Source organism: Pseudovirgaria hyperparasitica, assembly GCF_010093815.1.
Source record: "Pseudovirgaria hyperparasitica strain CBS 121739 unplaced genomic scaffold EJ05scaffold_3, whole genome shotgun sequence".
Classification (NCBI taxonomy): Eukaryota; Fungi; Ascomycota; class Dothideomycetes; order Acrospermales; family Acrospermaceae; genus Pseudovirgaria; species Pseudovirgaria hyperparasitica.
In genome coordinates this window covers 1,599,367-1,621,414 of record NW_022985551.1, presented here as the reverse complement: position 1 = coordinate 1,621,414, position 22,048 = coordinate 1,599,367, and the positions used below count along the sequence as shown (strand labels likewise).

The following is a 22,048-nucleotide window of genomic DNA, read 5'->3' as shown; positions in this document are numbered from 1 at the left end:
GGTGCGTCCCCCAGCCCAGCTCCAGCCTCCCCGCAAACGCAGGCCCCACATAAATAACATCCATATCAACATATCTGTGCCTTAAGGCGTTACGCGGGCAACAAGCATTCCCAGCGCATACTGGTCCTGGCGCTGGCGCCCCTTACCATCCATCGGTCGTTGATTCCGAATATTCTTGGAGCTTCTCCGCGCCTCCTTCAAGGGCTCAGGCCCAGGAATTACTAAAAAAGAGCGAGAATTCCTGTTATGCTGCCCCTATCCTGAAAGCATGGATCCGAACATTCCGCCACGACCTTCGGGCATTCCTAGACTGTCCAAGCTCCCTGTCCCGAAACCTTCTCCGGCCGGTTCCTTGACCCCGTCAAGATTAAGACCTACTGCGTCTGTAGACACATTGCGCAAAAAACCCTCCCAGAGCTCATTCAGCAGCCCTACAGGATCCGCGAGTCTCCGCCGTACTTCTGGTCTAACTCGTGGGACAAGCGTAACTACAAGCACAGCGACATCGAGAGCTACACCTCGCCAAGATGACAACTTATTCAAGAAGCCAATTGGACGGCCTCCTTCGAGACAAGCACGAGTGCAGTCCCAGCAGAGGATAGCAAGTCAGAATAGAGCACAGCAGCAACAGGAGGATGTATTGGGTTCCCTCGACGGATTTAGGGCTTCCTCGAGAGCATCGTCGCGGGCAAGTTTTCGAGAAGACGACCACATCGAATTCACAAACAAAACGCCACCAAAGGACAAGAAACCCACCGCAAAGAAGTCACGACCTTCGCTATCTGATCGAACCATAGAAAGTCTCTCCCAAGTTCCAGCGTCACCGGCACCTCGACGGCGGCAATCGAGCATCTTTAGCCCTGAAAGCCCTCTTAGACCACCATCGCGTTCCTCATCAGCTCTCGGTCACTATAACAAAAGGCCAGATACAAGTGATGGGGCGTTCTCCGCCAGTGTATCGCGCTTACCTGCGACACCGTCATCAGCGAAGAGTGAGAATGTAGCACTGAAGGGTTCCATGACTGCCCCAGGGAAGCGAAGCGTAAGTGCTGCGATCCCAAGGAAGCCTAGTCAGACCTTGAGACAGCCGTCTCGGACGAGCAATACGTCCTCTGTTCAAGCTCCATCGAGTGTCCGCAGCACAAGAACCTCGAACTCGCTAGCAACACTAAAGCCACGACCTAGTCTTAATGGACTATTTGATAAGTCTCGAGCACCATCGACTACCTCGACTCCTGTGCGTCGCACAACAAAGCCCGTGCAGAAAGAATCGCTGCAGGTTGATTCTGATAGTTCTGCTCGGAAAGCATCGACTTCTTCCGCAGCTCTGCGAGATCAGATAGCTAAAGCAAAGGCAGCTCGAAAAGCTGTAGCAGCAAAAACAGCCCCTACTGATAGCATTGCGAATGCTCAATTTGACTTTGGGTTGGATAACGATCCATTTAACCAGATGCCGAAAGGCGGTGATGCTGTCATTCGAAAACGCGTTGACGCAGCGCGATCAGACGGCAGGTTGAACATATCAGCTATGGGTCTCAGTGAAATCCCCGAGGTAGTGTTGAAGATGTATGAATTCGATTCGAATCAATCAAGCTCTATTGCTTGGGGGGAAGTTGTTGACCTAGTGAGGTTTAACGCTGCCGATAATGATCTTGAGAATATCTCCGACCTTGTTTTTCCGGATGTGGATCCACAGGCTGCATCTCTTGATGAAGATGCGCCAAACATGCAATTCGCTGGGGTCGAATTTCTTGATTTGCATGGGAACAAGCTGGGGAGCATTCCTCTAGGCCTGCGGCGGATGTCGCAATTGACCAGTCTCAACCTTGTACGTCCAGTAGCCCTTCTTCATGACAAGCTAGGATGCTTTTTAACAATGTTTAGTCTCGTAATCGTCTGAAAATTGCGGCCTTTGAGATTATTGGGCAAATCTTGAGCTTGAAGGAGCTAAAAGTCGCCGAGAACGACTTGCAAGGCAGTTTACCTACCGACTCTATTGGCAGATTGAGCAATTTACAAAACTTGGACCTGCAGGGTAATCAGCTCACAGAACTACCTGCAGACATGAGTGAACTCGTCAACCTCCACGTGCTCAATGTTACGAGTAATCGACTTACATCGCTTGATATGGAGGTTCTCCTAGCGCTACCCATCGTGCAGATTAGTGCAGTGAAGAACAACCTCCAAGGCGTCTTAATTTCTGGATCGATGGAGAACACATCACTGCAGGCTCTCAATGTGTCTGGCAACTCCCTGACAAGTTTGACGACTGACTCACGTCTTCAGCTCTCAGCACTCCAGACCCTAGACCTATCTGTAAACAGAATATCGTCACTTCCAGACATATCAGGATGTAGGAGCCTGGTGACTATCTTAGCGGGCGAGAATAAATTACAAGATCTACCAGAAGGCTTCGTCGAGCTTTTGAATGTTAAAAAGGCAGACTTTTCGAGCAACGACATTTCAAAGGTCGATGATCGCATAGCGCTCATGGAGAGCCTTGATACTATATCACTTGCCGCCAACCCACTCCGAGAGCGCAAGTATCTTACAATGGTGACTAGCGATCTGAAACAACACTTGCGCGCCAAGCTGGTACCAGCTCAGGACGCTGAAGGGCAGACATCGACTTTAGACGAGTTGGAGTCTGACTTGGTATCGGAAGGTGGAGGTCACGACAACGGGTGGAAGTTGACGCCATCGGGAACTCTTGATCTGTCAAAGAAGTCCTTGTGTTCGCTTCCAGAGGAAGAGTTTGGAGCTTTCGCTACCAAATACGATATCAAACAGCTGAACCTCCAGCAAAATCAGTTTGAGTGTATACCCCAAGCTCTGGAGTTATCCGTCACTCTCACAGTACTGAACTTATCCCACAACAACATCTCTCTAGCCTTGGAGGCGCAGTTGTCTTTACCATTCCTACGCGACCTTAAGCTTGCAGGAAACAGAATCACAAATTCTGCATTAGCAAACCTGCAAACGCATCTCTCAGCACCCAATCTGCAAACACTCGATCTTACTTATAACAAGTTAGACGGTGCCTTGCCGGCGCTAAAGACTGCTTTTCCCAACCTGTTTGCTTTGCAAGTAGCCGACAATGCTATAGACACGGTGGAAGCCAAGGTTCTAGAAGGGCTAAAGGTGGTAGATCTGAGCAACAACAGCATTGAAAAGCTTGATGCCAGAATCGGATTGCTGGCAGGACGGCTTACGGGGCTCAACGTCGAAGGGAACACATTTAGAGTGCCAGGCTATCAAGTGCTCCGCAAGGGAACGGAGGCTGTCTTAGCGTGGCTGAGGGATCGGCTGCCTGAGGAAGAAAGGGAAGCATTTGAATGACGATTGAACAGCGAATAGGAACCATCAAAAGGACATGCCACTGTCTGTGTTTCGTACAGGCAATGTTGCAGCGATGGTGTAGCTTAGCAAACGTTGGACGTTTGTGCCAGATATAGAAACTCTCCGTTTTTATGGGAATGGAATATAGACCCCGAGTCGGGTTCGATTAGGACTTCCAAAGTCATGCACGTCATGTTGGTATTAGTGAGATCTGACTGAGTTTTCGTTATTGTTAGCTAGATGATTGTATAAGTGGCGGGACAGAATTTTGCATGTTGTGAATGCGCCTCCAGCATATGTAACATCGTCATCACCGGGTGAGACCTCATAGTCGGCCATGGCGAGTGTGAATAGTGGAGAGTCAGGGTCCAGGAGAATATCATGTTTTAGTGTTTACTCACGTGACTATACAAGATCCGGAACGAGTCGGGGTTGGGGGTGGCATGATTGGCGGGACCCTGTACTGCATGGAAAAGTGGGTAATGCAGGAGTCCAGCTCTTTTCATTGGCTGGCCACACCCTATTTGGGAATTTCGCCGCTCTCGGAAGGGGCTCAACCGTGGATCCCTAAATGGTGTGGTTTTCTGTCAAGCAACTTTCCACCTTCGCCTCGGTCTTTGCCTAATTTTATTCCTCTCTTACTCCTGATTGTATATAACCTTTCATCTCCCGCTGCCTCGTGCTCCTATCCTCTCAGCAGTCAGGATAGACCAGCACACAAGATGTACGTACTGCACCCGACTCCTTGCTATAACCGAATCGTCCCACCTCCTAACTTTTGCGCTTTGTAGGAACTCAACAGATATTTTGCACTCGCAAGTAGTGCCACCTCAAGACAGCTATTGGGTCCAAGTCGAAGAGATCTCCAAGGCCCATGTCTCCCTTAACTACGCCGAGCAGCTGTGGCTCGCCTGGTACACATACATGCAAAACGATGTCCTCGCGACGGGAATCATGAGCTTCGTGATGCACGAGGCCATCTACTTCGGTCGATCTTTACCTTGGATCATCATCGATCTGATCCCATACTTTAGACGCTGGAAGATTCAAGCTGTATGTGTCACACGCGACAGCAGTCATATAAACGTAACTGCGAGACTGATGCGCTATTAGAATAAAATTCCAACCGCGAAAGAACAGTGGCAATGCGCTGCTCTTGTTTTCCTCAGTCACTTCACTGTTGAACTTCCTCAAATATGGTGCGTATACCAATATCGACCCGCTAGTCTACTGCTTATTGACTCAATACAGGCTTTTCCATCCCACGGCTCAGTACTGGGGCTTGAGCACCACCGTCCCTTTTCCATCCGTGCTCAAAATGGCCTACCAAATCTGCATATTCTTCGTCATGGAAGATGCCTGGCACTACTGGTCGCACCGCGCCATGCACTGGGGCCCGCTCTACAAATACATCCACAAAATTCACCATCAATACTCAGCACCCTTTGGTCTTGCCGCAGAATACGCGTCGCCAATCGAAGTCATGTGTCTAGGTATCGGCACGGTTGGCTCGCCCATATTGTGGTGCGCAATCACTAAGGATCTGCACATTCTGACCATGTATGTGTGGATTGTGTTCCGTCTGTTCCAGGCAATCGACGCGCATTCTGGTTATGAGTTCCCTTGGAGTCTGCACCACTTTTTGCCATTCTGGGCTGGCGCTGAGCATCATGATGAGCATCATGAGCGGTTTATTGGCAACTATGCGAGTAGCTTCAGGTGGTGGGACTACGTCATGGACACCGAGAGCGGACCCGAAGCGTCAAAGAGACGCCGCGAGCGCAAGATCGCCAAGCAGCGTGCTATGAAGAAGGTCCAGTAGATTTCCCCCTGCAGGACTCGCCCAATAGGGCAGGACTTGATACTCTTGTTGGGAATTTGACTTGGACCGGGTCACTGTTTCGGACGCCGACAGTGACCCCCGGAACATTACCAAGGCGTGGAACCGGCTCAGGAACAGTACAGTACATATTTGCATCGCGTGGCGTTTTTTGAGAGCTCTCTTCGTTATAGAGCCCAGGAGGGTGTAGACTCTGATTACTAGCCAGAACCGGTATTGATTATGTACATGGCGAGCATACATGCCGTATCAGAATAGCATTATAATTAGACCTTCAACTTTCGAATCAAGAATTAATACCTGCTTGTTTCTTCCTGACTCGGATCAGATCAGATGAAAAATCCAAAAAAAAACTCGCCGTTCACGGGCGGACATGTTCAACTGAGCTAGACGATCGTCCACGTCACTTTCGTACATGGATAGGTAGGTAGTAGCCACATGGTGAACCTCAGGGACTTGTCCTCTGTCGATCAGCAACCACAGGAATGCATCTTGGTAAAGGAATGGCATAGAAACACCAAGTATTATACTACCTGGTCTACGCTAAGCATATCATCCATCCATCCAGCAAGCCATACAGGAGACCGCCTCCAAAAGAAAACTAAAATAGACATGTATCCCCGAATTCTTCCAACGAACCGAAAAAGGAAAAAAGAAGGGAGACCACGTCGATGCAACAGTCAAAACACCACCTCCCTTTTAAAACGAAAAAAAACGCCATGCGTGCACGGTAGGGCAACTCTTGAGCAGCGAATTTGGCACGCCGAGACAGATATCATATATATCAAGCACAACGCCACCTTTCCCCCCCCCCCCCCCCAAAAGACACAAAAAAGTGTAAAGCTCTCGGCGCAATCCTTCCTCATGTTGAGCCCAAAGCCTGAAAAAGTATCCTTTTGTTTTTGTTTTTTTTCTTTGAACTCAACTTTGGGGACGAGGATTCATATTACATTTTTGTGTGTGTGTTTATTTTTTTCATGCATCCCCGTAATGATGAGGCTTCGAATCTACGAGGAGGCCGTTAGCGATGGGCGCTTTTTTTGAGTCAAAGCTGATTTATGCGTAGAGATGCTGTGTGAAGGGCTGACTGGTAGTTTGCGTAGGGCAAAAAAGGTGAAGGCGCTGTCAAGTGTGTGATATATATAGATATTCGACGCTACTCATGCGGGTGTCATGCCTTGTGCGAGCCGGAACAAAGAACTACTAGAAAAGTCGTATGGCGTACCGTTGTTGTTCACGTCGTGAGCGGATGCCTGCGCGGCTGCTTGCTGCAGCTGGTTGATGGCCACGGGTGTCATGGTAGCGGTGGGCGCAGTGGATGGTGGAGGCGCCGAGGGTTCGGAAGGCGCGGAGTGCTGGATTGATTCCAGTGCAGCGTTTGGCCGGGAGAGATCGACGTTATCTGGCGGTGGGGGTACGGTGCCTTGGGATTCGAGTAGCTTGGACTGGAGACTGATGATGTAGTCTCGTAGCTGATAGTTCTCCTGTTGCACAGCTTTGTATGTTTCCGCGAGTGTCTCGTACTCCTTTACTTGGTCTTTCAATGACTTGATGTACTCCTCTTTGCGTTGACGGAAAGCGCGCTACACAAATTGCTTGTCAGCATGTGTTATATATGTCGGTATGCAACCGCCTTAGGAGACTTTACCTGAGCGGCCCTATTTTGCGCAGCACGCTTGGATGTTGACAGCTCTCGCCTGCCTTTTCGACCTTCACTACTCAGGTGTCCATCGTCATCTGGACTCATGCCGTACCCTGCCGATCCCGAAATGGCGGGGTCGATATGATGATCTTGGTGACCGACACCAATGCCGTGACCTTGGTGTACTGGTGTGACTGGAGCTGTGGGCTGGCCAGCCCCGGCAGCAAGGAGGTGTTCTCTGAGACCTATGTACGGTGGAAAAGACGACGTTAGTAATCGGTAATGCTCAGTCATCGCATTCGTCGGAACATGAGACATTCGGACGTTCGCTGGGATGGGACGTACTCATTTCTATGGTCGGCTTAGGGTCCTGTCACATTTGTCAGCATTTAGCTTCGTCATAGAATACAAAATTGGTATAGATGCGGCGCCTCTGAGTCTCTCGGCTTACCTGAGCGTGTTGCATTGTACCGTGACCTGGTCAGAGGCGCACAACTGACAGCTTCTTGCTATGTGCGGCGCGATGGAGGATGCGATTTGGTCGCAATGCAAAGCGCCCGACGTGTTGTTGGATGGTGGCAAAGGCTCTTTGAGGCTAGAAGTCACTATTTAGATCTACGTCGATGGTGGTCGTCGGGTCCTTCGCAGCACTGGGAGACTCTCGTCGGCGATCGATGTACGCGACTGGCGCCATGGTCAGTCGCACGGTCATAGCTATTGTGAAGATGTAGTGGTGTCATGAGGGTAGCACTGTTGAGGACAAGGTGTTGAATAACAACCGGACAGCTTCACAAAAGGACGAAGAAAGAACTCGAAGTGATATTGCAATAACGAGAGAGTGTAGAGGTTCGACCAGAGAGATGGAAGCACATTACCTTTGAGGCGGTGGTATCGGGATGTCTGCTTAGGTGAGGGCTGACTACTCCTGATATCCGAGGGGCAGCTTGGGTTTTTGTAGTGTTGGCGGGACTTTGCCATTGGGGGTCGGCAAAGTCGGGTCTTGGTCGGCCGCGCTTGGCGTCGTTTTCTGTTTCTGATTACCTAATACCGAGCCTTCCCCGCAGTAACACCGGGCTCTTGATATTAGATATGGAGTGTAATATCGAAGGTCGTTAATAATGACTAGTACCATATGTGACAGACTCATTTGTTACTTGAGGAATATAGAATGGTTAATACACTCTCTGGAGGCTACCTGTGCAGCAATATAGTATTCACTCCAATGTAGATATCAGATACTTCTTGCCCCAATTTGGCTGCTCGATACGAGGAATATGCTGACTAAACATTTCTGAGGTCCGGAAGTTTGGTCCGAACGGAATGCAACACAACATAGGTCACTAACGGCACGAAGAACGGCCTCAACACTCACACTCAATACGGCCAAACTGTTCCCCAATTGGCGCAACTCTGCTAGAATTGGCAGAAATCGCTCCTCCCCAATCCCTCAGCGACGCCATTCGTGTATTGTATGGCTGACTCAAGCTGTGTCTGCTTAGAGGAGTTGGATGACTGACTGACTGACTAGCTGCTGAACCACTTGCATGCTCCATCATCCTCGTGCTTGACAAGGGTTACAAGGCTTAAGCTTAAAGTGGCTGTAGACGTCTCCCGACCTTCTCTATCTTCCATTGGAGGACCTCACGTTGCGACCCGTCCGTGGACATCGCATCTCGGAATTTATATTGTCATATACCCGGCCTCATACATTTCTTACTATATTCATGCTTGCCACACGGCGTTGTCTCACGCCGTCATGGTACGTCTCACATCACAGGTCATACTCAGTAGCATACTGACTCATCTGCAGTTTCAAATTGCCCACAAGCCGTGTCTTGAGCAGCTCCTTCTCCGTTCCTATCATCCATCGTTCCTCGACCGCATGCCTCTTCTCGTCCAGTACAGCGAGCTACAATGTTGAAGTGTCGAATACCACCTCCACTAACATATCCGAATATCAGCACCAACTCCAGAGCGTACGTGTCGCTCCTACCGAATCTGTCGACGAAGTCCGACGCAACCTCGACCCTCTCCTTCAGCAAACCCGCTACATTGTCTGGAGCTCTCATGCCCTTCATCGTACCTACCGTTTTCCCACATATCATCGCGCTATCCTCTTCATAACGCGCATTGCCGCCCTTGCAGAGCAATCAAACCACCACCCTATAATCGAAGTTACCCACAACCGCGACCTGAGCCTGACTTGGACTACAAACTTCCCGAAAGGGCTGAGCAGCAAAGATATAGCAATGGCCCGTGCGAGTGAAGACATCGCTGTAGAGCTGGAGACGTCTGAGCATGGCCCGAAGCCAGAGGGGGCTCCACACTTTGGACCATGGGATGGCGATTGGACGATGGCACCCACAAAATTATTTAGGCCACCGAAGAAAGATGAGTGGGGTGCTTTGCGATCACCAAAAACTAGGAAGGGATGGCCGCACAAGCCTTGACATAACTTTCATCTTCTTCACTAGGAATTGGGTAGAGGGTGGGATGATTCTGGGTCGTAGTGAAATTGATAGCTGGACCCGTCTCAGCGAAAATTTAGACAGGGTAAAGATGGCGAGCTAAGAACATTGGAAAGGCGCGAAGGGTTCGCTGGTTCATCTCGATCGTGAGTGAGTGACATTATTCGCCTAAAAGCGATTGATACAATTTCACATTCGCCATCAAAAGTCATTTGTATGACGTGAAGGTAGGTACCTTAGATCTAGTCAGCTTTGAATGGCAAGAAAATAGTAAGGATGAAGTTCGTAGAGCAATATACCCAGGCACATCATGGCACCGTACAGCTTGAAGTCTCATTTCGCCACACGTGATTGGATACCAACTTCAGGCATGAGTAAATGTCCTCCTTGAATTACATGATCTTGCTAACGAAAGGTCAAAGGTTGTTATAGTTTCAGTGTGCCTTGGTGAGCGTTGATAAAAGAAGAGAAGCAATGGGCGCCACAATGTGTGCTTGAACTAAGCCTGGAACGTTTCAGTGCTTATTGTAGTCAGCAGCTTATTCATGGGCCATCGGAAGCAGTCTAAAGGTCTTGAATTCTGAGTCCGGTTGACAGTGCTACGCCCGGATGAAAATCAGAATTCATAGGCCCTGTATATACGTGAAAAGTTCACATTGTTTTCTCCGACACAGGGGTTCTAGGGAATCTGGGAAAGCTGTGTCCTGGATCTTGGATGGCCCATAGTTTTACTGTGCTGTGAAACTTCACCCTTTCGTGAGCAATCTAAACGTCGTTCACTCATGTCAGTTTGGCGTTGAGCATAAGTTCCCTCGATAACGTTTGCTGAAGTCAAAGTCCAGGGATCCATCCAGGACAAGACCTACTGCACACCTTTCTCGCTGTGAAGCCTCACTGTGCATGGGCACTCGACGTCACAGAGCTGCTCGAGCTTCACCCAGATAGTCCAGTATCGCACGGACTGATGTCATCTCCGATTCCCCTAGATCCTCCAACCTCGTGCCCTTCGTACACTGGGCTCCTGTGCCTCTACATAGCTATGTGACAGATCCAGTCCGTATTTACGAACTTCCACCCCCTTGATATTGGACACGAGAGGGTGAATATATGCCTCTGAACCCCAACTCGCTTCTATCACGCGCGTATTTACCTATGTTTAAGATACTTCCCGACCTCGTACATACACTTCTGCTCGATCTTAACCTTTGACAGGTGAGGAGATACGGAAACGTGATGGGTACATTTCCAAATCGCAGGACAGCAGTCTTGCCTGTCTTTCAGTATATAGAGTGCGGATCTACCACTCAGTAAGACTTTCTCTCTCTACCTTAGCACTGCACTCCTTGATACCTCAAGTCTGTCGTTCCCAACGTGTCTAGAAGTATTATACGCTAGGATCTGCTTACCGCTCACGACTGATACTGCTGCTATTGCCGCTGCTACGTTACCGTTATACTACTTTCGAAAATCAGAGCCCCTGAACACAATCTTCCCAGGTCTCTGAGACGTCAGTCTCGACAAGGCACACTCAATGTGCAAATACCACTACATTGTGAGCCCAGTATCCTTTTTTTCTTTTTCACTCTTTCGTCCCTTGCTTTTCTTCTTCCTGCTCACTTCCCATATATTGTTTTCCCTCCGTCCCCCTGATTATCGATACTAACTGCAGTCCCCCAAGCAATACGGCTGTGGCCACCAATCCACCAACAAACCCGGCTCCGGCTCCTATCTCGTTCGCTGCCCGGCCGCATCTCCGCCCAAAGTCTGCAAAGCCGCCGACTTCGACCGCGAGCTTATCTATGGCTACTGCCCAGACTGCGAGGCACGACATGCGGCGAAGAGGCGAGAGAAGGAAGAGAGCGCTGCTCTTGCGGCACTTCCTACTGCCCCGGCTTCTGATATGGAGCAACTTGCTCCTCCACACATTCTTTCCCCGCAACCTTCCTCGCCTGTTCTGCCACTTTCCCACCCTGAACCTCCCTCCCCGCGATCTTGTTCGCCCAACTATGATGTGTCTCCGCATGTCGCATCGCCGCCCTTTGCTTCTTCTTCTTCTTCTTCTTCTTCTTCTTCTTCTTCTTCTTCTTCTTCTTCTTCTTCTTCTTCTTCTTCGTTTTCTCCCTTTACTACGGCGTGTGCTGATGTACGACAGCATACCGAGCCAGCACGTCTGCGCCCTTCCCGGTCCGCTTCAATCATAAATGTCTTTCTGGGCACCATGGCTGCGCACCTTTCCACTGCCGAGTATAGGTGTAATCGATGCTCGCTTCCGGAGGAGATGCTCGTGAGGGTACACTCCCGAGACAGCGACACACGGTCTGAGGTGGGGTTTGGGCCATGAAAGGGGGAGCATGGCGGCTCGTCTTTCACTATAATTCTCTCTCTTATCTCCTTTTTTCCTTTGTCTCTTGGTTTCCTTGTCTCTTACGTGTGTGTATAGGTCATCTATGTCTTCTCATGCTGTTTCGTGGGGATGGTATGTAGGTGACTGGTACATATAGGCTCCATACTGGCAGAGAAATATCCTATAATCTAAGCTGTGACTTCTTTGGATGGATATCATGGATGCTATATCGAGTATGGAGAGTAGTCGTTGAATTACTGTCTAGGACTCTGCTTTATGGTATGGATAGCGCGGGAGAATTGCTTTGAATGCTCCTACTTACCGTGTATTTAGACGTATCGATATGAAAGAACTACTGAACTGCAAACAAAGAGAGTGAATATCACGTATATGGCCCTTGTGCAGACGTCCTTCTTACCACATACGTAGTCTGGGAGCATTACGCACGTATAGCCAAGACACAGTTACGGCAAGACAGGTAGAGAAGATGATGAAAGCAAATGCAATGTTGATTGTACTATACTACAACGACGCAGCGTTCTTGTGATCTCCACCCCTCCCTCCCCAACCCCAACACCCCCTCCCACCAACCCCAGACCCCCCTCCCCTCTCCCCTCACTCCTCCACCACCTCCTCCCGGACAAACTCCTCCTCCTCCACCAACTCCTCCGGAACAATCTCCGCCAACCCCTCCACCTCCTCATCCCTCAGCGCCGCGTCTCTGAAATCGTTCCCGGGCGCCGGCAGCTCGCCCTTCAACGCCGCCATCTCCCGGCGGTGGAACGTCCTCATGCCCTCCAGGCTCGTCTCCTTGACCAGGACCTCGCGCCGCAGCTCACGGACGCGCGCAGCCTTCTCGGCAACCTTTGCGCGCGCGAGGTCGAGGTCCGTCTGCAGACGGCCGTTGTCCGCCTGGAGGGCGGCGATGAGGGCGTCCTTGGCCGCGAGGGCGGCGTGGTGCGCGGGCAGGGCGATGCTGTCGGCTGCGAGGGCGGCCGGGTCGGTCTGCGTGGCGGAGGAGGTCGAGGGCGGCGAGGCGTGCTTGGAAGCGTGCTTCTTGAAGTTGGGCAGCACGCGGGCTGGGGGGAGGGAGGCGGTGATGCGGCGGGCGGCGGAGCTGGAGGAGGAGGGCGCGGCGGACGAGGAGGCGACTGGGGCGGCGGCCTGGTACTCTGCGCGGTACTTGCTGAGGAAGGCGTTGACGGAGGTGATGCCGCGGCGGGGGCGGCCTTCCGGGGTTGTGGCGGTCTTCTTGCCCTCGAACTTGTCGTTGAGGGTCTTTGTGATGGAGGTGGTGAGGTCCCTCATTGTGAGGGAGCGGTTCTTCTGCACTTCGTGCTTGATGAGGAGCTTTTCCTCGTCGTTGAAGATGTCGATTTGGCGGAGCCGGCCGCCGGTTGTGCGGGAGTAGATCTGGACGTACCACTTGTTCAGCGTGGTGATTGCTTGCTTGTTGGTCCAGTCCATGGGGGGTGGGTGGGAGAGGGTCTTGATGTCGCCATCGGTGGACTTGAGGTTGAATGCCAACCTGGTCATTTGGTCGACGGTGCCGTCGTATCGGCCCAGCTTGAACGGGCGAGACTCACGTTTGGTGTCAGCACTGAGACAGTCCTGAGAATTTCTGGCGGCGGCAATGAGTGGTTCCATGTCAAAAGCCTGGTCGAAGAGAAGCCTTGAATTGCGGATCTTCTCGGCGCGGGAGACAGGGACAAGGGGGGCGGGATTGGGAGGGGAGGGAACTGCGTCTTTCTGCGCTGTAGATGCGGATTTCGACGTCTTTGCGGCCTGGGTTGCCTTGGACGGTACGTTGTCAGCTGAGGAGGCGCCAGCGCCCCTCTTGCGTTTGGATCCGGTGGAAGCTTCGGCAGTGTCATCGTCGACCTGATCATCACGAGAAACTGCTTTTCCGGTAGACTTGGCAACAGGCTTCTTGGCCTCAGCACCTCCAATGCGCCTGCGCTTGGAGGAGACAACTTCAGGAGAGCTTGGGGCATCTGACAGGCCGGAGCTACTATCTTCGATGCCTTCCATGACATCAGGCTCCGAGGCTGATTCCAGTTAGAATCGATCAACCATGTGAAACATAGGAGGGGATACTCACGCTTGGCCAACGAGCTTTTGGTTGTGGCCGGAGCCTTACCAGCCTTCCTGCTCGACACTGGTACGGAAGCTTGCCTCTTGGCGACAGCAGCACGGGTAGAAGTATTCTTTGCCATGTTGAAGAAGTTTGAAGGAGGTTGAAGAAAGTTGAAGAGGGTTGGAGAAGGTTGGAAGAAGGATTGAAGAGAGATAAAGGAGATTGATGATAGGACTTTGGTAAGTAGGCAGCAAAAATTTGGGGAAAATTTGCAGCGTGAAAGATGCTTGAAGAAGAGAAAAAGAAGAGAGTGGGAAGTGCGACGACGAGAATATATACAGGTAGGATGCCTAGCGAGAAGATTGTGCTCAATAGGGCTCAATAGGGCAATCGGCGAACGACAAGCAATAGCCAATTACTATTGTCGCCGAAGGAAGTGAATCTGTGAATGCGCATCACTGATTGTTGAAGTGAGCTTGGCAAACCTGTTCAGGGGCGGGGTGCGGTGAACAGTGCAAATGGAGCGAGGAGCATTGCATGTTCCGTCTATAATAACAATGTGATATATCAAGTATCCCAGCGTATTGCTGATATGGATACAACCTCTATTGTGCTGTGAGTCTATTGAAGCATCCTCATTGCAATATCCCCCTAGCACTCACTATTGTCTGCTTTGACTCAATCGATGAGCCGGCAGGCTATCTGCGTATTTCTGATTATTGTCATGCTGTGGGAACGTTCAAGACAAGTTCACCTGGCGGTGCAGCTGTGCGTCATGTTCAAGGGAAGTAGGATCGTCGATTTCAATCGTACGAAAATCAGACGAGCATGGAGGAGCGCGGCTTGGTTGATGGTTACTTGTCTTTCCACGGTACGAAGGTGTTTGGTTCTACCATTGATCGTGCTCATTTCTATAATACATCCCCATATACGAAATTGTACATAAAGTGTCATCAGTCAGATAGTATGAGACCAAACCTTACCCATTAGCCTGTAAGATGACATTCTACTTCGCGTCCGTCCATGCTGGTACCTCTGGAGAATATCTCTTAGTACTTGCCAAAATTCGCAAGTTAGTCGTAATTGTGGTTGATCCAACGCTGATCAGAGGAAGGCAGACTCATCAGCGGGACATATCGATTACTTTGAGTTTATACTGTTTCTGGTACTCAGCGTCGAGCTGGGCAATGACCTGATCTGAACAATGTGTTTCATATAGTCTCGCCCATGCCTTGATTTGACTCTTCGTGATACCCTTGGCACGTTTGCTACGCAAGTACCGTTCCAAGTACGTCGCTGCATCAGACATATCGTAAGGCTTCGAGGGTTTGCCACTTCCTGATGACCCAGTCAACCGGTTCAACTTCGCCGCAATCGCGTAGTCCCAGGGTGCGGCGAGTACTGTAAGGCCTTTGGCTTGAAATACAACTTCATTTTGTGCTATGGCTCGACGTGTCAATGCATCTCGCTGAGATCGCGGGACGAAGAGTACGGTCCGGTTGTTGAACCAATCGCTTTGAAGCTGCCGGTCCTTGGACCGTGCGTAGCTAGATGCCTCAATGATAGCCTTGAACTCCTTGTCCTTGAGTATTGAATTGAAGAAGTCGATATCGTGCGTAGTACCGCGAGTACGGCAAAAGATGGTGTTCACTGCGCCCCCAACGGCGATGACAGTGATACTAATGCCTTTGCTCTTGAGATAGGCTGCGACATTTTCAAGGGCTCTGACAAGTGTGTCTCGATTGAGCTCGGGAGCAAGTGACTGCTGCCCAGGGTGTGCCACAGGGGCTAGCTCTAGTAATTGACTCGGGCTGGGAGCGCGATTCGGTACGGAAACATTGCAGCCCATGTTCAAGGATGATAAGATGCGTAGATTGAAAAGAAACAGATAGAACTCGGAGATAGCTAGATATACAAGCACGTTCGATTGGTTTTCTGGAATGAACAAAGGTTGTAAGGAAATTGATGATAGCCTCCATAGGAACTACGACGAAGCTCTTATAGCTCGACATATTGCGGCGTCGAGGTCGAGTTACCTGTGAGCACTCCGCATTCATATTTGAAATAGAATAGTCGCAGCGGCTAATCAGCCTGCTCTCATAGGATGTATCTTAATAATTCATGCTCATGTTGCTTCTGGTGTGTACATTGTAGAGTCCGAAAGACGAACGATGAAGAACGTTTGATCCAATGCGACACCAGTGTACCGTCCAGTTCAGCGGCTAACGAAACGATATTAACTGTGCCGCAATTCACTATGTTTGTGTCGTGGCTCATACAGCTTAGCGCGGAAGTAAGTATTGCCGATGACCGTAGAGCGCTTAAATGTGATCTGCCCGGCGAGCTCGAAGCTCGAAGCCATGAGGAGTTTCTGATCGCGCCGTCCTTCCAGCAACCATGCCCTTCGCACGACTCGAACGTATATTCCACTGGCTCAGAACGCCCAAAACCAAGACAAATGCGGCGCAGCTTCCCGATGATGTTCGAACAATCCTTCAGAAGCGCCGTCACCGCCCAGCAAAAACGCAGGGGGTGAGCCCTCTCGCGTCCCTGTATCGAATGTACGAATATATCGTTCTCGACTACAATATTGGCCTCCGTAGCGAGATTGAGTGGTTCTACAACCACTCTGACTGGGCCGTTTCGGCGATACCAGACCCCAAAGATAGCAATGCAGAGCGCTACGCTATTCTCGCTGTTCTCCCTCGGTATCTAGCCTACGCGTTCAACAACTTGGCGGAAAGGGGCTTGCCAAGAGATGCACCTTCCATTATCACCAACGAAGAACTAGATGAACTACAGAAACAGCCCAAGGTGTTGGAAAAATTGCCCTCTTGGCTGGACAGCGTACCGAAGCTCGATATCTTACTAGACATTCCCGACAGCGAAGGCCAGTCTGCAGATGAGGCTACTCGCAGCGAATGGTTTTTCGAGAAGAACATCAATGTACATGAACCACATGTTTTGTTTGTCTGACGGAGGGACGCGCCCTTATATTCGCACTACTATGGGAGCCCTCTTAACCTCATCTCTCAGTCCGCCTACTTGTGCTGCATTGACCAACAAAGTGCTCGACTTTGTAGGCGGTGCGAACCTTACCCTCAGATACATCCAGACCGTCCAGATCATGTTGCTGAGTCCTCCGCGCATCACAACCGTAGCCTCATATGCCTCCTGAAGAACACTGTACGGGATCCATTCCTTGCCATGCCCTTCGTGGACATGTCCGAACACATGAAGCTTGGGTTTTACTCTCCAGATCTCCCGAAGCAGAAACGCACAGCCGAGCCCGCCACAGTCGAGATGGCCTTTCGGTGGACCATGAGTGATAAGAATATCTAGATCAGATGGAATAGTGTTTGTCCATATATCTTCCGTCCGTGGATATTGAAAAGCCCAGTTCCCATGACGCGGCGACATCGGGCTTCCATATATCGAGATGCGTCGCCCATTCGAGCAAGACACTACCACGCTCTCCCTTTCCAGGTATATCAAATCTCCCCAGTCAAGCCCTTTCATGACCCGGTCAGATCTGTGCCGGGTGAAGGATTTATCAAGGAGAGCGTCGTGGTTGCCGCCTACGAGAATTTTGTGTGCATGAGGTAAGGCCTTCAGCCATTCGATAGCCGCAGCGAGCTCTTCCTGAGTGCCGCTTTGGGTCAAATCTCCAGCGTGTATAAGTATGTCCCCTGCAGGAACTGGTGGTTGGCTGTTGTGCGTGTCTGAAATGCATACCACAGTGATTGGATTTATTGGATCGCTAGGAAGAACATATCGCCAGCTGTAGAGCGTCCGAGCAATAAAAACACAGGGTTCTTTGAGGAATAGTGCCCATCGGCTTGGACGTGGTCTGTTGATGAGAGCACTGAGACTGTTGTCATTTGCGAAGAGGGACATTGCACTTTTAGGTCTCGAGAGTGCAGAAAAGTAGAGGTGAATGCTTACACGGAAGTGTTGTAGAGAAGGTTGGCTTGCTTGAGAAGACGCTCTGTGGGAGGGACTCTCAGTATATATATAGCTTTGGCGCCCGGCGTGTCTTGGTAAATGCACGCCCACTGCCAAGGCGCTACCCAATAATCAAAGGGTCTAAGGTCATCCAATCACTAATTAATTAAATCTCTTGACGGATATTCTTTCTAGTACTCAAGGTCTATATTATATTTTTATGTCTTTCTACTGTTCTCCTCTATGAATAGTATATAATCATAAATACATTACTTAATCTTGTCTTTCTTAAGGCTTGAATAATTTATTATAATTATCTAGAGTAAGCTACTAATAGACCTAGAGATTTAAGAATTAGCTAATTAATTATATCGCATGATTGGGTCCTTACAGTATATAGAGCCCTACTATTATATTTCTATCTTCTATTAGATAGACTAAAATAACTCTATTATATAATAAATAGTATATTAGTATAGTACGGTAAGCAAACTTAGGATGGTAAAGAAGGATGTTCTATAGCTAACATACTCATAGTCTATTTATCTATCTTAGTAACCTAGGTAAGATTCTATCACCACTATCAATAACACCTAGATTTGCAAGATTCATAAGGACTGAGCTTGGAAATCGTAAGGAGCTAAAAGGACAACTTCGATACACTGCCTCGATATCAATACGGAACAAGCGTAAGACGGAATGGTAAAGAGACTCAACAGTATGAGGACATCACTCACAGTATGCCTATATACGGCGCGAGATGAAAACTGTCGGGATACAAACCAGTGCATGATATGCTCCTGATGAATCGCTAGTAGAAAAGTTTGTTTATCGGGTAGATTCTCATATACCATGAGGAGCGAGTCGCTTGAAGGTGATATGATATACAAGATTGTGCCTGTATTTGCCAAGTGTCTATATTTTCCACCCACCTATTCCGTCTTCCAATGCTTGGGCTGTCGGCGATACAATACATATAGAAGTCGAGGTCATGACTATATAGTCACTAGAATGGCACTCCCGTATAACGGTTTATCCCCACCCTTAGCAGATACGTCGGCCTCCTGTCGTTCAGCCAGATGCAACTGCAAGAGCTCAGAGGTCGACGGCACGATTGATCCAGGGCCCACAGCCGCATTGACGAGCAGCATGCTGTTCCCCGCTCTACTCCCCCGAACCATGCGCAGGAACGAATACATGACTTGGAAAAGAGATTTGAGTGTGCTGAGAACTTTGTGTTCCGGGGCTGGATCCATCTCCAACACCCTTCTGACTACTTTCTCCACTGACCAGGAGTCCAGCGCCAGCATACCATTGCCGTCATGGTAATGCCCAAAAACGTGCAATCGGGGGGATACCCGGTATAGCTCTCGCGTGAGATGCTTGCAGCCGCGCAGATTATCGAGGAAGCCGTGAGGTGGCCCGTGTGTGACGAGGATGTCGGTGTCCTGGGGAACTATACCTCGCCAGACGTCACGTTTGCGCTTATATCTAAATGCACAGGACAGCCGGGGTATGCTCAAACTACGAGTAGCTGGCGTGAAGGGGGAGCCGTAAATCCGGATCGAGCGTCCAGAGCTGGTTGTGATGACCGTCGATGTGTTCTGGAGGTACGTGAATTTCCGTCGGATCGTGTGGGCGATGGCCCTGTTGTAGTATTGGCTGTTCTGGTCCAGACAGGAGTCGTGGTTTCCGGCTATGATCACTTTGTGTGGATGAGGTAGGCTGTCTAACCATTCGATGGATTTTCTCATGGCAGGGAGATCACCACGGGTTGTCAGGTCGCCTGCGTGGATCAGAATGTCGGCGTCTGGAACGGCGTGCCATGAACCATGCGTGTCAGAGATACATGCTATTGACACTGGCTTCCATTTGTTACGATTGTGAGATGTGTCCGGGCCCCTATTAGAAGACGAGCCTCGTCGATGATGCGACCTTTCGGAGAGGCGCCATAACAAGCTTCTCCAGGCTGAAAGCAGATTGTCCGGAGCCGATGACCGACACACAGATGCCGCACGCATATGAAGCAACCTGAGCCTGCGGGCTACCTGACGCAGACATCTAATTACTGCATGACGATGGAGAGGATCCTACTGGAGACCAATCTGTCCAGACATGGATAATGATAATTGATACAGCATCTCCGACGGTGGACAAGACTGCTAAGGAGAGCCGGCTATGCTTTATTGGGACTAGTATGAAGCGCTTACCACCCCAAATACCTTACGATGGGAAATCTTTTGACGACTGACTACCTTGTACCTAAGGAGCGACTGGGTATAGACTTGGCCGATCACTTGGAATTTGTGATTGTAACAACACTGATAAGATCACGCTACATGAATATCTAGATACGGGGTCTCTAAATCGTATGCGTATATAGTACAAATAGCTATCTACAATCCTGAAACGTTTAAAACATCATAGTCATCTACAACTTCGACTCCCTCGGCCCAACAAGCGGATCATAAACATTGAGACCAAGCGTATCTGATGGCACACTTGTCGTGTGCATACTCAGTCCTCTAGTATCGACAAGCGTCGGGTTCAGCTCTTCCACACTGGAGCACCCAATCAGCCGCATATTCATCTCCATCTCATCCTTGAGCAGCTGCATCGCACGGTCAACACCAGGCAGTCCGTACGCACTCATCGCATATAGAAACGGCCGCCCAATACCAACGCCCTTGGCACCAAGACACAAAGCCTTGATAATGTCCGTCGCGCGCCGTACACCACCGTCGACAAATATCTCGATTCGATCGGCCCAGCCGCGCTCGCGCAAAACGGGCATCACCTCGGCAAGAACTTCGATGCCGGAGCGTGCGAAATCGAGCTGGCGACCGCCGTGGTTCGAAAGTACGACGCCCTGGACGCCGACTTCGATCGCACGAATGACGTCTTCCACACGCTGCACGCCCTTGAGGATGATTGGCATCTTGGTGATGCTCATGAACCATGGGATATCGTCCCAACAGAGTGCAGGATCGATGAAGCTCGAGATGGCACGCGCAGCACCCTGACTTCGATCTACGTCGCTGCCACCGCTGGACTGCACATTGGACCCAACATCCGAGAATTTACTCCGCATATCTTTCTCGCGGCGACCAAGTTGAGGTGCATCGACAGTGATGAAGAGACCTTTGCAGCCACGTGCCTCGGCGTGCTTGACGATCTTCTCAGTGATCTTGCGGTCCGCGTTGACGTAGAGCTGCAGCCATTGCACTTGGTCGCCTTCACGAGCGTCGACGATCTCATCGAAGGAGCATGATGCGAGGGTCGGGATCATTTGGATGACATTATGCTTCTTCGCCCCGCGTGTGAGCACGACCTCGCCCTCGGGATGACCTAGCTTTCCGAGAGCAGTAGCGGTTACGTAGAAGGGAATGTCGACTTTCGTACCGAGCATCGTGGTAGAGAAGTCGATGTTCTTTACATTCTGGAGGACGCGCGGGCGGAACCATATTTTGTGGTATGCCGAGTGGTTCTCACGCATTGTCTGTTGCAGGAGTAAGCGATTGGGCTCCGGTATGGACACCTAAAACTCACGATCTCGTCGTCAGCGCCACTGGAATAGTATGCCCAGGCGGTCTTCTTCATGACACGCCTTGCAACAGCCTCAAAGTCCATAAGATTGAAGCACTGCTCCAGAATTGGCATCGTCTTGACCCTCTCCAGCCTCGCTTCCTCGTCTGGATCCACCTCTTTCTCTTCTTTCTCGACAGTGTCCATGTTCACTTCTCCCAGATGTTTCTCCTTTGGTAGGTACTTGTCGAGCGTGTCAGGCGGGTGGATGGGCTCGTACTCCTCAGTCGCATCTTTTCCAGCATACTTCAGAATGATCTTGGGACCACCTGGGTGCTCTGGCAGGAATTCCGTTACATCGTACGCTTTGCCGTGAATAATGACCCAGCACGAGTCTCTAGAGTTGTGCTTTGCGATATCTTTCCCGGTGAGCTGATTTGGCTTTGACTGCTTCTGCTTGTCGCGATTCATTGTGGCGAAAATGCTGCAGGTGGGCTGGGAGGAGCTATGACCCGAATTGTGTGCGGCGGCCAATGGCGATTAAGGCACTCGATAAGATAGCTACGGCTGTTGGGGGGAGAGATATATATGTATGATACCTCGAGTGAATTATAGAGCGGAGGAGGTCTATAAGATTACAGGATCGTGTATACGAATGCGCATCGCTGCGCTTTGAACCGAAGGATATACTGCACTGATTCATGACGATGGCCTCGGCCAGCAGTCGTGCTAATGCTAATTGGTTTCCGGTCGCGCGGAGAAGGGTCGAACGAAGTCTCAGCCAATGGGAAGCCTTTCGATACTGCCAAATGCTGTCATCCTCGGCTGCGAATCCCGGGAAGTGGCCTGGAGCTACGAGTTAGTAATA

At 50.3% G+C, this 22,048-nt stretch overlaps 13 protein-coding genes across 13 annotated transcripts; 7 read left to right on the top strand and 6 right to left on the bottom strand.

Annotated features, from left to right (window-relative positions):
• Positions 1 to 59: 59 nt before the first annotated feature.
• EJ05DRAFT_257352 (L domain-like protein) lies at positions 60 to 3,508 on the top strand. Its single transcript, XM_033740225.1, has 2 exons — positions 60 to 1,828; positions 1,885 to 3,508. The coding sequence occupies exons 1-2, from the start codon at positions 269 to 271 to the stop codon at positions 3,337 to 3,339; spliced, it is 3,015 nt and encodes a 1,004-aa protein (XP_033603686.1). The 5' UTR covers positions 60 to 268; the 3' UTR covers positions 3,340 to 3,508.
• A 327-nt stretch (positions 3,509 to 3,835) lies between these two features.
• EJ05DRAFT_257197 (ERG25, C-4 methyl sterol oxidase) lies at positions 3,836 to 5,524 on the top strand. The gene is made up of 4 exons (XM_033740224.1): positions 3,836 to 4,063; positions 4,131 to 4,392; positions 4,453 to 4,538; positions 4,591 to 5,524. Coding segments are annotated over exons 1-4 (921 nt in total). The 5' UTR covers positions 3,836 to 4,061; the 3' UTR covers positions 5,162 to 5,524.
• A 1-nt stretch (position 5,525) lies between these two features.
• Positions 5,526 to 6,342, top strand: EJ05DRAFT_257190 (uncharacterized protein). Its single transcript, XM_033740223.1, has one exon. The coding sequence runs from the start codon at positions 5,618 to 5,620 to the stop codon at positions 6,221 to 6,223; it is 606 nt and encodes a 201-aa protein (XP_033603684.1). The 5' UTR covers positions 5,526 to 5,617; the 3' UTR covers positions 6,224 to 6,342.
• On the bottom strand, positions 6,093 to 7,335 carry EJ05DRAFT_473769 (uncharacterized protein). Its single transcript, XM_033743463.1, has 3 exons — positions 7,273 to 7,335; positions 6,828 to 7,191; positions 6,093 to 6,762 (listed from the first exon to the last, which is right to left on the bottom strand). Exons 2-3 carry the CDS (start codon positions 7,137 to 7,139, stop codon positions 6,340 to 6,342), a joined length of 735 nt encoding a protein of 244 aa, XP_033603683.1. The 5' UTR covers positions 7,140 to 7,191; positions 7,273 to 7,335; the 3' UTR covers positions 6,093 to 6,339.
• A 1,210-nt stretch (positions 7,336 to 8,545) lies between these two features.
• On the top strand, positions 8,546 to 9,271 carry EJ05DRAFT_483619 (transcriptional coactivator/pterin dehydratase; the record flags this gene model as incomplete). Its single annotated transcript, XM_033745273.1, has 2 exons — positions 8,546 to 8,580; positions 8,632 to 9,271. 2 exons carry the CDS (start codon positions 8,546 to 8,548, stop codon positions 9,269 to 9,271), a joined length of 675 nt encoding a protein of 224 aa, XP_033603682.1.
• Positions 9,272 to 10,820: 1,549 nt separating this feature from the next.
• Positions 10,821 to 11,630, top strand: EJ05DRAFT_483618 (uncharacterized protein; the record flags this gene model as incomplete). The annotated part of the gene is made up of 2 exons (XM_033745272.1): positions 10,821 to 10,841; positions 10,959 to 11,630. The coding sequence occupies 2 exons, from the start codon at positions 10,821 to 10,823 to the stop codon at positions 11,628 to 11,630; spliced, it is 693 nt and encodes a 230-aa protein (XP_033603681.1).
• Positions 11,631 to 12,248: 618 nt separating this feature from the next.
• Positions 12,249 to 13,849, bottom strand: EJ05DRAFT_508414 (uncharacterized protein; the record flags this gene model as incomplete). The annotated part of the gene is made up of 2 exons (XM_033748008.1): positions 12,249 to 13,681; positions 13,735 to 13,849. 2 exons carry the CDS (start codon positions 13,847 to 13,849, stop codon positions 12,249 to 12,251), a joined length of 1,548 nt encoding a protein of 515 aa, XP_033603680.1.
• A 471-nt stretch (positions 13,850 to 14,320) lies between these two features.
• EJ05DRAFT_257140 (uncharacterized protein) lies at positions 14,321 to 14,744 on the top strand. The gene has a single exon (XM_033740222.1). The coding sequence runs from the start codon at positions 14,396 to 14,398 to the stop codon at positions 14,654 to 14,656; it is 261 nt and encodes an 86-aa protein (XP_033603679.1). The 5' UTR covers positions 14,321 to 14,395; the 3' UTR covers positions 14,657 to 14,744.
• On the bottom strand, positions 14,567 to 15,945 carry EJ05DRAFT_473767 (uncharacterized protein). Its single transcript, XM_033743462.1, has one exon. It carries the CDS (start codon positions 15,557 to 15,559, stop codon positions 14,834 to 14,836), a length of 726 nt encoding a protein of 241 aa, XP_033603678.1. The 5' UTR covers positions 15,560 to 15,945; the 3' UTR covers positions 14,567 to 14,833.
• A 162-nt stretch (positions 15,946 to 16,107) lies between these two features.
• Positions 16,108 to 16,686, top strand: EJ05DRAFT_497780 (uncharacterized protein; the record flags this gene model as incomplete). The annotated part of the gene is made up of 1 exon (XM_033746587.1): positions 16,108 to 16,686. One exon carries the CDS (start codon positions 16,108 to 16,110, stop codon positions 16,684 to 16,686), a length of 579 nt encoding a protein of 192 aa, XP_033603677.1.
• A 7-nt stretch (positions 16,687 to 16,693) lies between these two features.
• EJ05DRAFT_257132 (putative phosphoesterase) lies at positions 16,694 to 17,919 on the bottom strand. The gene has a single exon (XM_033740221.1). The coding sequence runs from the start codon at positions 17,605 to 17,607 to the stop codon at positions 16,702 to 16,704; it is 906 nt and encodes a 301-aa protein (XP_033603676.1). The 5' UTR covers positions 17,608 to 17,919; the 3' UTR covers positions 16,694 to 16,701.
• A 313-nt stretch (positions 17,920 to 18,232) lies between these two features.
• On the bottom strand, positions 18,233 to 19,777 carry EJ05DRAFT_536042 (Metallo-dependent phosphatase). Its single transcript, XM_033749286.1, has 2 exons — positions 18,393 to 19,777; positions 18,233 to 18,317 (listed from the first exon to the last, which is right to left on the bottom strand). The coding sequence occupies exon 1, from the start codon at positions 19,674 to 19,676 to the stop codon at positions 18,651 to 18,653; it is 1,026 nt and encodes a 341-aa protein (XP_033603675.1). The 5' UTR covers positions 19,677 to 19,777; the 3' UTR covers positions 18,233 to 18,317; positions 18,393 to 18,650.
• A 208-nt stretch (positions 19,778 to 19,985) lies between these two features.
• EJ05DRAFT_473764 (L-lactate dehydrogenase) lies at positions 19,986 to 21,955 on the bottom strand. Its single transcript, XM_033743461.1, has 2 exons — positions 21,205 to 21,955; positions 19,986 to 21,154 (listed from the first exon to the last, which is right to left on the bottom strand). Exons 1-2 carry the CDS (start codon positions 21,649 to 21,651, stop codon positions 20,087 to 20,089), a joined length of 1,515 nt encoding a protein of 504 aa, XP_033603674.1. The 5' UTR covers positions 21,652 to 21,955; the 3' UTR covers positions 19,986 to 20,086.
• Positions 21,956 to 22,048: the final 93 nt, after the last annotated feature.